An 11,420-nucleotide genomic window follows, 5' to 3' on the forward strand; every position below is an offset into this window, starting at 1 on the left:
TGCCTCTAGCTGCCGGGCAACCTCGGTAGTCTAGTTGGTAAGACACTGCTCTAGAATTGCAAGGGTCGTGGGTTCGAATCCCACCCGAGTAACATGCCTGTGATATTTTTTCACAGGACTCGGGAAAGTACTGAGTATACAGTGCTAACACACATCGGTGTATGGGTAAAAACCAAAATTAATATTCTTTATCCCCGATGCAAATTTAACATCTATTATATCGTTGCGGTACCCGCTGCCAAAACATAGGATTCGAACTGCCTCTAGCTGCCGGGCAACCTCGGTAGTCTAGTTGGTAAGACACTGCTCTAGAATTGCAAGGGTCGTGGGTTCGAATCCCACCCGAGTAACATGCCTGTGATATTTTTTCACAGGACTCGGGAAAGTACTGAGTATACAGTGCTAACACACATCGGTGTATGGGTAAAAACCAAAATTAATATTCTTTATCCCCGATGCAAATTTAACATCTGTTATATCGTTGCGGTACCCGCTGCCAAAACATAGGATTCGAACTGCCTCTAGCTGCCGGGCAACCTCGGTAGTCTAGTTGGTAAGACACTGCTCTAGAATTGCAAGGGTCGTGGGTTCGAATCCCACCCGAGTAACATGCCTGTGATATTTTTTCACAGGACTCGGGAAAGTACTGAGTATACAGTGCTAACACACATCGGTGTATGGGTAAAAACCAAAATTAATATTAAAATTTAGTGAAAATTGCATGTGACAGAAGTTCTTGAATCAAGCTGAAATGTAATACTTAAGATTGGAAAACAAAAGTTTTGTAAAAGTATTCCCACCTATGTCAAAGCACAGGTACAACTTCTCTGTTCATTTATCATTCAGCAGTCGTTGTTAAAAGTTGTATACATAATGATATGTTTGAAGGTTTCTGTTCAAATTTCAAGAACAAATCTTTCCCTTGCAAGGCTAAGTTGTTTGTCCAACTGGGAACGGAACTGCATTGTTTGACAAATTTGCCTCCAAAGTAGTCCTGTAACATTCACTGCAGTTGGTTTGCCGCCATGTAAAATTGGCCTTGTGTGACAAGGCCCTTACAGTATCTCTAACGAAATGACATCAAAACCATCGATAATTAGGCATGGGAACACAATGTAATAATTTTCCTTCAATGTTGTTATGGTATGTTAGGGGGATGTTGATCACCACAAAGCTCGTGACTTGTTTCAAGAGACTTGTTTTAATGTTACATATACAGGTGAACAAACTGAAAAGGTTAACGTATTACCATGGCAACTGTTTCATTTTACCACGGTACGCATTGTTTGATATGGCTGTTTGACAAGTTAACTTGCTGGGTAAAAGGGACAAAACGCTGTGCCGTTTTGTTTGTAGAAAAAAAAACAGTCAAAGTATTACATTTGCGTGATTTTGATAAAGTCACTGAACATTTGTATAAAGTTATAATTTTTTAAAGCGGCATTGCTAACTACTTAATACTTCTTCCTTTACTTTAAATAATCCGTTCGCTATATTCATAAAACCCTTTTAAATATTGTTGTTTACATCAACCTCTACAAGAAACCATTCTTAAAATTGGAACTCTGTAAAATTCAAATCAATTACAAAGGTTTTGTTTTCCTTAAGTTAAACCCCACTCATTGCCCATAAATTCATTTCCACCTGTGTTTCCCCTAAACCGTAGAGTAACTGTAACTTATTTAGCAGTTTGTTTTTAGGTATCCCTTGTGTACGAAAAGTTTATTTAACTTAACATTAATGTGATAACTTCTTCTGAATTTTAAAAAATGGTTTCAGCAGCTATCTACGAAATACAATTCAAAATTACTCTGATTGAAACAATGCCTAATAAGTGCACAATATGAATAAATAAAGATTGTAGGGCAAACCTGGCAAATTAAATTACGTAATCTAAAAATATATTTTCAGCCGAAAGCAGTTTTTGTTAAAACACTAAGAGCTTGATCTGAATACGCCGTATAATTCCAAACCGCCAATCGGTTCTTACTCAATGTGAATGTCAATTTAACTTCAGGCTGCGGTTGATACACTCTACAATCGTAGTAAAGCTTTGCATCTCTTAAAAGAATAAACAAGTCATAGAGCAAGTGGTCCGCTCTCATTGGTGTGTGAGCTTGCTTTTGTTTAAAGGAACACGTTGCCTTGGATCGGACGAGTTGGTCTATAACTGAGCGTTTGTAACTTTTTTTTTAATAAAATGCATATGGTTGGAAAGATGTTTTAAAAGTAGAATACAATTATCCACACAATTTTGTCTCGAAATTGCGTGGTTTTCCTTTTACTGCGCGAACTAACACAGTCGACCATTTATGGGAGTCAAAATTTTGACTCCCATAAATGGCCGACCTTGTTAGTCGACGAGGTAAAAGGAAAACCACGCATTTTCGAGGCATATTTGTGTAGATCGTTGTATTCTACTTTTACAATATTTTTCTAACCATACGCATTTTACAACAAACGGTTACAAACGCTTTTTATAGATCAACTCGTCCGATCCAAGGTAATGTGTTCCTTTAACATTTTTGAGACAAGTAAAATACCAGGTTACCAGTCATGCTGCATTCGATTTGTTTTAGCTGATAGACCGTATTGAATAACCCTTTTTGCCATGAAAAGTCGCCATCTTGTATGGCAAACCGTATGTGAGTATGATAAATAATGCACAAACATACTAGTCTGCGTTTCTTGATCTTTTGACGGTGAAAGACCAAATTTTAAATGGATTTTTGTAACACATGTTTAACACTCGGCTGAACAGCTTTTCAATTTGACAAATAAACGCACCAAGATGCGATTGTGCGTTTCCTAATCATTTGACTGTCAATGGGCTTAGCAAATTTTCATCCTGAAATATTTTTAGCCACGAGGTGGAGATTGGCGGCGTATTTTGATTCCAGTCTTTACAATACGAGACCCATTCCATTCACTAGCTCTAATGACTCGTTTGTATGGACCCATAGTATCACCAGGTTGGATATATTCAGCATTAAGGTTATTATCTACACCAGGTATACCAGAGCATCTATTAAACCACCATCCTCCTTCACTATTCAGACCTGGGCAGTTTGTTCCGTTTTGGTTATTATCTGTATGATGGTGAATGCTGAAGGCTTGATTGTTGGCAGTCTCAAGAATATCATCTGGAAAAAACAAAATAAAATACAAATATCATTTGATGCTCTTTTAAAGGTACTTTTTCAAAAATTAAGTAAGCAATTTTTAATGTCTGATATATATATATATTTTTTTAAGTTACTGCACGCGTGTTCTAGAATATAAGTTATACTAAAAGTTGTAAATTAGCAGGCTATACTGAAAGGTGTAAATTAGCAGGCTATACTGAAAGGTGTAAATTAGCAGGCTATACTGAAAGGTGTAAATTAGCAGGCTATACTGTTTCAAAACACTTTAATACAAGGCTTGTTTTACACACGTTTCAGATCGTTTTTATTTCTTTATATTAAGATTAAAGCCAAACCAACAAGTAAAACAACACCAGCAGCTGGAATTACAATTCAGTTGGGTTATTACTTTCAAGGAACTTACTTCCGCATCCAACGAGTTCAATGCTTACGGCTGGATGTCCGACGTCTGTTTGAGTCACACGGATGAAGCGTGCTCGGATCGGCTGCTTAAACACGTTGGTTAGTGGTGCGGATTCCAGAGTATTACCATGGAATGTCTGTAGCACAGGAGATAGAACAGCATGATTAAGGCAAATTTGGTTTATACCTTTACTTTTGTCTAATCACAAAGTAAAACATTGTTCATAATGTTGCAATGTTCCTTGTGCATACGAGCTTCTGGGATTATCAATTGTCCTTGTTTAAAGCTAAGTTGAGTAACAACTCCGCCAGAAACAAAACTCGTCAATTTAAAGAGTCACACCGGCTCACCGTATACGCAATTTAGCGGTGTAGGATCATAAATAATATTGTTATAGTGACTGCTCTTCTCCATTCCTGGCAGACCTTTGAAGTCATTATCTTAGTCTATGCTGTAGCCCTAATAGCCCAATTCAGCCGATGTGCCCCTTTACAAAACCAATTTTGTTTGTGCAATGACAGAACCATTTACCTGAGGTTCTCCTCCAGGTGCTCCCTGGTGGCTGACGTTGACCCAGGTAACGTTATCGAGGCTGTATTCTACTTGAAATGACGTTTCATTTTCCCCTTGTGCTATGACTCCCTCAACTAGAGTTACTAACAGCAGGTCAATCTGAAGCCGTGGTGACTCGTCTGGAATGATATGGGCTTGCTTAAGAAGGCGTTGTCTACATACCCAGCGTACTGTAAATACAAACATTTGATTGATTGAATATTTGAATTTAATGCGTTGTTCTCCAGTTCTGTAAAGTTCTGGACTGTCTTTGTAAAAGGCTTCTCTATAACACGATAGGCTCAAACTGGGCTCTGGTTCGTGAGTTAAATAAACAAATTTGGTTTTGGTTCATCAATCGAGTTTATAAATACTTCATCAACAAAAAAACTAATTTTTGAACATTATAAATAAAAAAATCACCAAGCTTTTGATAAATTTCTGATCATCCAGAGCAATTAAAGCAAAAACACTTGTCCATACTAAGAGAACAAAACGGAGAGACATTAGCGTAAGAACCAATTTTCAGATCGAAAGTTTGTGGGGGGAAACAGTTCTGTTTATCAATCAAATAAGTTGTTATTGCCATAACTTTAAAGAAAGATTACAGAACGTGAATTTACCTTAACTATTCGAGAACAATCTTGGTTTTAGAGTTGTAAGTTGCTTCTAAAAGCTGAGCAAAACTCATTCAAATATGTACACTTTAAAATTATAAATTGTAACTTTGTCAATCACCCTTTTAATGTTTAAAATATTGCTGTGTTTGATTTGTTTGTTTATGTATGTACACAGTTTTCACGATCAGTTCACTGTTATATTTAGACGAATATAACTTGTTTTAAAGACAATGTGTCTCAGACATCTCGTTAGAACTAACCTTTGCACCCTAGTAGTTCAACACGTATCCACAGAGAGCCATCAGTCTGGTTTAGTATGATGCGGATATAACGAGCAGTGATTGGTGGAGTGAACATGCTGGTAGCTTCCGAGTCTGCTGCGGTGTTTCTTCGGATAATCTGTGAAGAAACAAAAACTACAAATTATGATCATGCTATCTCCATCAAATAGCATGTCACTCACTAGTAAAACAAAAACCATTTAACTAAGCAAAGCAGAATTATCAATACACATTTTTCTATTTTGTCCAAATCAGACTTATGGTCTCGAAATCAATTCAACTATGCATATCACAACAGTTGAATTGATTTCGAGACCATAAGTCTGATTTAAACAAAATACAAAATGTGTAGCTAAAAAGTAGCCATAGAAGCTAACTATACTATCTTTGGCACAGCGACATTGTGGTTGTCCACAAACAAGTTGAACAAGATCAACCAAATCCGTTTGAGTAGTTTTGCTTGTCAGCTCTTAGAGTCGGACTTAATGGATTTGTGAAACCATAATAAAGCGCCAATTCATCAAGAACATTGGGTAAAAATAATGTTTGATACACTTCTCGAATTTGCATGGAAAGTCTGACTCCCTTCTGATTGAGATGGTGAGTGCATTCCAGGTGTGAGGAGCAAAATGCGAGAATGCGAATTGAAGCAGACTTAAGAAGCTTGACAGGTTGACATAATTAGGTTCCGATAACCTAATCAGTTTACATTAAACATGTATGTTCTTACCTGTGCTGAACCCAAAGTATGCCAAGTGTTCTGGTCATCACGGTACTCCAGCCTGTACCCATGACTCACATCTTCATTGATTACCTGATCAGATCCCTGCAGCATCATAATTCCCTCTACTATGACATTACTTTCGAGATCAATCTGTAACCATGGGTTGATGTCATTAGGATCAGGGCACCAGCCAATAGTATCACTGTTTGCTGATTGAGTGAGTCGTGCATTGCTTGGTTGACAGTTACCATCTTCCCTCTGATGTGTACTTGATGCTGTGATTCTGTAGTCTGGAACGCTGCCATCTCCCATTCCGAGACGATCCAAACAAAAGAAGCGTTCTGTATCAGTTAAAATAAAAGCAACACAATAATAGGTTAATCGAAGTGCATTTTTTTTTTATAATGTATTGTTCGAATTCCGGTCACAGTATGGTCTGTTTCGGAAAAAAAAACAAGCAAGTGACTTTACCGCCATTCACATGACAAATGTTTTCTCAAATTGAGCTAAGGTTTAAGGTCAAATGTTTAAGGTTAATTGTTTCCACAGTAACGTTGTAAAACAGGCAAAATATATACATGTTCCAATTAATACAGTTAAGCCAGGAGGAAATAAGTACACATTTATGATACTGCAGGGGGAGCTCACTACAAGAAGCCAAACTTATTAGCGTGAGTCAAAAACAGGCACACCCCGAAGAGGTTGTATTTAGCCCTTCAGTTTTGCTATGTATTGTTATTTGCTTAATAAAAATTAACTATACAAATATAAATTAGAATGATCATGTGCATGTAATACATGTTTAATGATACATGTTTGGATAAAGATCAAAAGTATTTGCAGCGATTGTCTATAATAGTGCTAAAATTCTGCCATATTATGGGATCAAGATGAATTCAGTGTTGGCTAAAATATGAGACGTAGCCCATTAAAATTATTAATCAAAGTTTCAACAAACCAAATTGAAGAAGAATTTATGGTTATGGTTATGGTATAAGTAAAATAATTGTTTGCATGATTTTACCATTACATTCCAGGAGTTCAAAACGCATCCCAAACAATTGCTAGCATACAAACTTACTTGGTAACAAGCAATGGTGAGCTGTATGGTAGTATAAAACATTGCGAGAAACAGCTTTCTTTCTGAAGTAACGAAGTATTCGAGAAAGAAAGCATCTGAAAGTAACAACTGCGTGTGACGATGGTGCTTTTTCTTCCATCATTATCTCGCAACTTCGACGACCAATTAAGCTTAAATGTTCACAGGTTTGTTATTGTGTGCATAAGTTTAGATTACACCAAGTGAGAAGACTGGTCTTTGACAATTGCCAATAGCGTCCAGTGTCTTTAAGGGGAGTGGTGTAGTGCAAAGTGCAAAACATGTTTTTTTCGTCTTCTCTGTTTGTATTTCTTCATTTTGTAATGTGCTTTATTTATACCGTCCTCGACCAACATTTGAGTACAGTTTGAAATGTCTCAATTATGTCAACTAGATCAAAAGGAATGCAGTAGGTTTCCTTTTAAATTTGAGACTTGAGTATAAACCAAAATTCAACAATTCAAATATTAGAAAAATCTTTTTATTGTTTTTGTTGGTTAAAAACAAAAGGGATTGACAAATAAATAAAATAATGTGTTTACGACTTTACCATTACATCCAATGAGTTCAATACGCAGTCCAGGACGACCGCCTTGATACCCAGTTGGTATTATGCGGATGTAGCGTGCTCTGATTTCCTCACTAAACATGTTGGTTACTCTTGTATTCCTATCTGTATTTCCGGGGAATTTCTGTGTAAAAAAATAATTATGTGATGCCCAATAACAACAGCTATCTCAGAACAGAACAGTTTGGTTCCGCCAATGTCATTAGAATCGCAGCTTCCATACACAATATCGTTTTTGTTTAAGTTGAGATTGTTAAATATGCAGACGCTTACTACAGCAGTGTCTTTTTTGGTAAAACATGCTGATAAACAGTGTTATAAACAATTGTTTTTTTTACAAAATCTGGTTTAAAAGTTCATTCCGTTTCCATATGTAAAACAAAAGAATTATTGATTGTGGAGAAACAGTAAAATTGCCGTTTTAGTGAATCGATGGTCAATAAATAATATATTTTCGTAATCAATTACATATGGTGTCGTTAATACTTATTCAATATTCTGCATTGAACGGTTTTCTGCCATGTATTTATAACGTCATACCTGTGCATTGTCCTTTTCTGCACCTCCTATAAAGCGCATGTCTTGCTCAGTGTCACCGTAAGATACGATGAACTCTGTAACCCAGAACCTGTTGTAATTGTTACCCTGTGTAACAACACCTTGAATCAATACCGGTTGCTTTAGATCCACTTGGAACCATGCACTGTCTCTGTCATCCAATGTGGGACACCAGCCAGCGTACACATCTAGCCGTCCGTAAGTGTTCCATATGCATTTCTGGTCATCAGTAGACGATGTCGTTATGCTTCCATCAGGGATGGTACCATCTTCCATTCCAAGCTTCTGCTGACAAACTTCATGGACTGAGAAAATGAACAAATTCATAGTGTTCCATCAAGCCAGCCTTTATTGAAAACATTCAGTTTATGCGAATTTTTAAGATGGTCTTGTGAACTTAAGAATTGTTTAATTTTAATTAATTCTTATTAAGACCATGGTTTACTTTAGAAACACGTTTTAATTTGGCTTTATAGTACATGTTCATAATATTAGCTAATGTGTAGTCTAATAATTGTTTACAATAACTTTGAAGAGGAGTGAGGTTGAGTGCAAACATATTCTGACTTTACGACTTTTTACCATTTCTATATTTTTGCAATGTACTTGATTTATACTGTGCTCAACTCATACTCGAGTACAGTTTTGAATGTCTCAATCTTATGACTTCGTGTTCTTGGAGAACGTGGTGAGTGGCCAACAGCATATATCATTAAATTATATCCTTTACCTTTGCAGCCACTGAGCTCAATATCTTAAGTATTCTAGGCTGTTGGTTTGCAGCTGATGCACCGAATTTGTTATGTTCAGTGTTCTGTGCAAGTCTGGCAATAAATTGTTTTCTAGTTGCTTTATAGATGAGATTTATAGACTTACGTTCGAAATCAGTTAGGCGTGTCTCGTTTTAAGGGTCTGTGTACTGTTTTTTAGGACGACACCAAATGTCATCAGATTTACACAGTTTGAAAACAAAAATTGTAGAAAGCTTCCCTTGGTGTTGTTTTAGCATGTACAACGTATTTTCATGACATTGTTTTACTCATTTCTTAAAAATTACAGCACATCAGCAAGTAATATCTTTTATATAAGCTTTCTACTGACATTATCATCAATCTGTGTAAGTTAAATGTAAATGTAAATCGGTAGACTTTGAGTTTTGTGTTACAAAAAGTACCCCAATCCTTTTATAGTGAGATTATGTACAATAAGCCTGACATTTGAAACCGTGGTGATTGATTGAAACAATACCTCTGCATCCAAGGAGTTCAATACGTAGGACTGGGTATTTTACCCAGGCTGTTGGTCTGATGCGGATGTACCGTGCTTGAATAGGCTGCTGGAATATGTTGGTAACTGGGGTGTTTCCATCAGTGTTGCCAATGAATGTCTGTAAAAATAAATTCAAACCAGAGGTGGAGACACAAATAAATACAAAATGATTATTAACACTTTGGTTACAACTAACGGCTGTACTGCAATATTGGAGTGTTTGTGTTTTTAATGAATATTGGTAAGGGGTGTTTGTATCAGTGTTGCCAACGAATGTCTGTAAAAAACAGGGGTGGAAACAAATAAAGAAATAAAAATGATAATTAAGCTTTTGGTCATGAATAATAGTTGTATAGCTTAATTGGAGTGTCAATACATGATTACATGTCTGGATGGAAGGTGTCTTTGCCGAGTACTCTTACCTGTGGAGTAGAGGCCTCATTCACATACAGCCATGCAGTGCCATCAATGCTGTATTGTACTTGGTAGTGTGTCATCCAGGAATAACCGGATGGACTGCCCTGTGTGATGACGCCCTCAATATGCACAGGCTCTAAACCCATATACATTATTTGAAGCCATGAACCTTGTTTTTCAGCTGGTCCCCAACAACCGTTCATATTCAGTCGTGCATTGCTTGGCGGATAATATGAATTCCACTGACTAGATGCTGTAATCCTATCATCAGAGATGCTCCCGTCTTCCATTCCTAATTTGTGTCCACAATATCTACCAACTGGAAAGAAAACAACAAAAACAAGTCAGCCTTTAGTTATTTTAAGTAACTGTTGAATTAATAATAGCTTCGTTTAGATTTTTTCCCGGAGTCAACTAACAGATTTAATTGTATCAATTTTAGTGTTAAATTGAATGGCGGTTTTAAAACGTTAACATAAAGCAACATAGTAATTAAGAACAGGCCCGTCAAAACGTCGTTTGTGTTTTACAAACAAATATTTTACAATTTGTTCTTTAAAAAAATTACAATAAATGGAGCCTTTAAAATAACCTTGATAGACTATCAATATAATCAGTGGAGCCCTGGTAATAGTATCCACAATATCTGCTAACTAGAAACTGTTGATGAAACTATAATAGTTTTCGTTTGAACTTTTCTCAGTGGTCGACAAACGGTAAATATATTTAGCAAAATTTAATTTTAAATTGAATGGCGGTTTTGAAATGTTAGCATTTAATGCAACATAATAATTAGAGAACATGCCCTTCAAAACATTGCCTATAAAGTTAAAGACAAATGTTTAAGATTTTGTTCAACACTACATTAAATTGAGCCTTGAATATAGCCTTAATCCTAATATAATAAGTGGAGCCTTGGTTATGGTGAATACAAATCACACGTTACACATACCACTTTGTTGTATCCCGGAGTGCTCCAGAAGCAGGGTGTAATCGCCAGGTCCGACGTGAAACTGTTTCTTCAGCAAATGACCGGTCATGTTATCTTCATTGGTTAGGTCCAGACTGATTGTCCAGTTCCCTTCAGCATCAGTCAGCTCATGTAGAATCTCATTACCAAGCCAGAACTCACCATCCATTGACCCAAAGCCTTTCTTGTATTCTGCCCAACTGCGGTTGAAACTGACCGATCCGTCATAGCGTCGCTGGACCACCTTGAAACAAACGTAACATTTTGTTTTGTTAAGATAATTTTTTTCATCGACAGTCAGATTGATCTTCATTTAGCTATTTTGACCAGGTAACTTCAAAATGTAAAAAAAAAATCGGTAAACTGTTCTTTTCTTTTCCTGATAAAATGAAGCTAATTTAAACTATTCGAAAAAGATATAATAGTAAAAATTATATTTAGGGAGGCGTGGGCGAAAGGGCGATCCTTTTTTTCTTAAAGTTATTACAACAAGTGTGGATCAATTTTGTTTTTTAAGAACCGATTTCTGGTAATGCAGCTGGTTTCTGGTTGAATTAAGTCAAATGTAAACAAATATTAAGGGGACGCCATTAGTCTATATTTTCTCATTATAATACACACAATTAAATACTGTTTTCGCAAACACTTAATCATTTGAATACGTAAAATTTTAATTTTTACGTGTGATTTTGTTTTCAACAAACGCTTAAATAGTTAAGGTGTGGTTACAGAGAATTGGTCATACCATTAAAACATTATGTGTGCACAATTCAAACACTATGTGGATCCAGCATGTACAATTCTTTTTATCAG

The 11,420-nt window shown here is 36.3% G+C and overlaps 1 protein-coding gene across 1 annotated transcript; it reads right to left on the bottom strand.

Annotated features, from left to right (window-relative positions):
- Positions 1 to 2,473: 2,473 nt before the first annotated feature.
- Positions 2,474 to 10,920, bottom strand: LOC139942767 (uncharacterized). The gene is made up of 10 exons (XM_071939558.1): positions 10,590 to 10,920; positions 9,643 to 9,956; positions 9,200 to 9,338; positions 7,934 to 8,256; positions 7,376 to 7,517; positions 5,733 to 6,067; positions 4,982 to 5,120; positions 4,081 to 4,292; positions 3,550 to 3,685; positions 2,474 to 3,143 (listed from the first exon to the last, which is right to left on the bottom strand). The coding sequence occupies exons 1-10, from the start codon at positions 10,918 to 10,920 to the stop codon at positions 2,860 to 2,862; spliced, it is 2,355 nt and encodes a 784-aa protein (XP_071795659.1). The 3' UTR covers positions 2,474 to 2,859.
- Between the last annotated feature and the right edge of the window lie 500 nt (positions 10,921 to 11,420).

Source organism: Asterias amurensis, chromosome 10 (assembly GCF_032118995.1).
Source record: "Asterias amurensis chromosome 10, ASM3211899v1".
NCBI classification, from domain to species: domain Eukaryota; kingdom Metazoa; phylum Echinodermata; class Asteroidea; order Forcipulatida; family Asteriidae; genus Asterias; species Asterias amurensis.

Excerpts from the sequence above, each read along its gene's own strand:
- LOC139942767 (XM_071939558.1), bottom strand. The coding sequence starts at position 10,920 with ATGAAGATCAATCTGACTGTCGATGAAAAAAATTATCTTAACAAAACA. Across the intron at positions 8,257-9,199 it reads TGAACTCCTTGGATGCAGAG|TCCATGAAGTTTGTCAGCAG; the intron begins GTATTGTTTCAA and ends TCATTTTCTCAG. Across the intron at positions 5,121-5,732 it reads ATACTTTGGGTTCAGCACAG|ATTATCCGAAGAAACACCGC; the intron begins GTAAGAACATAC and ends GTTTCTTCACAG.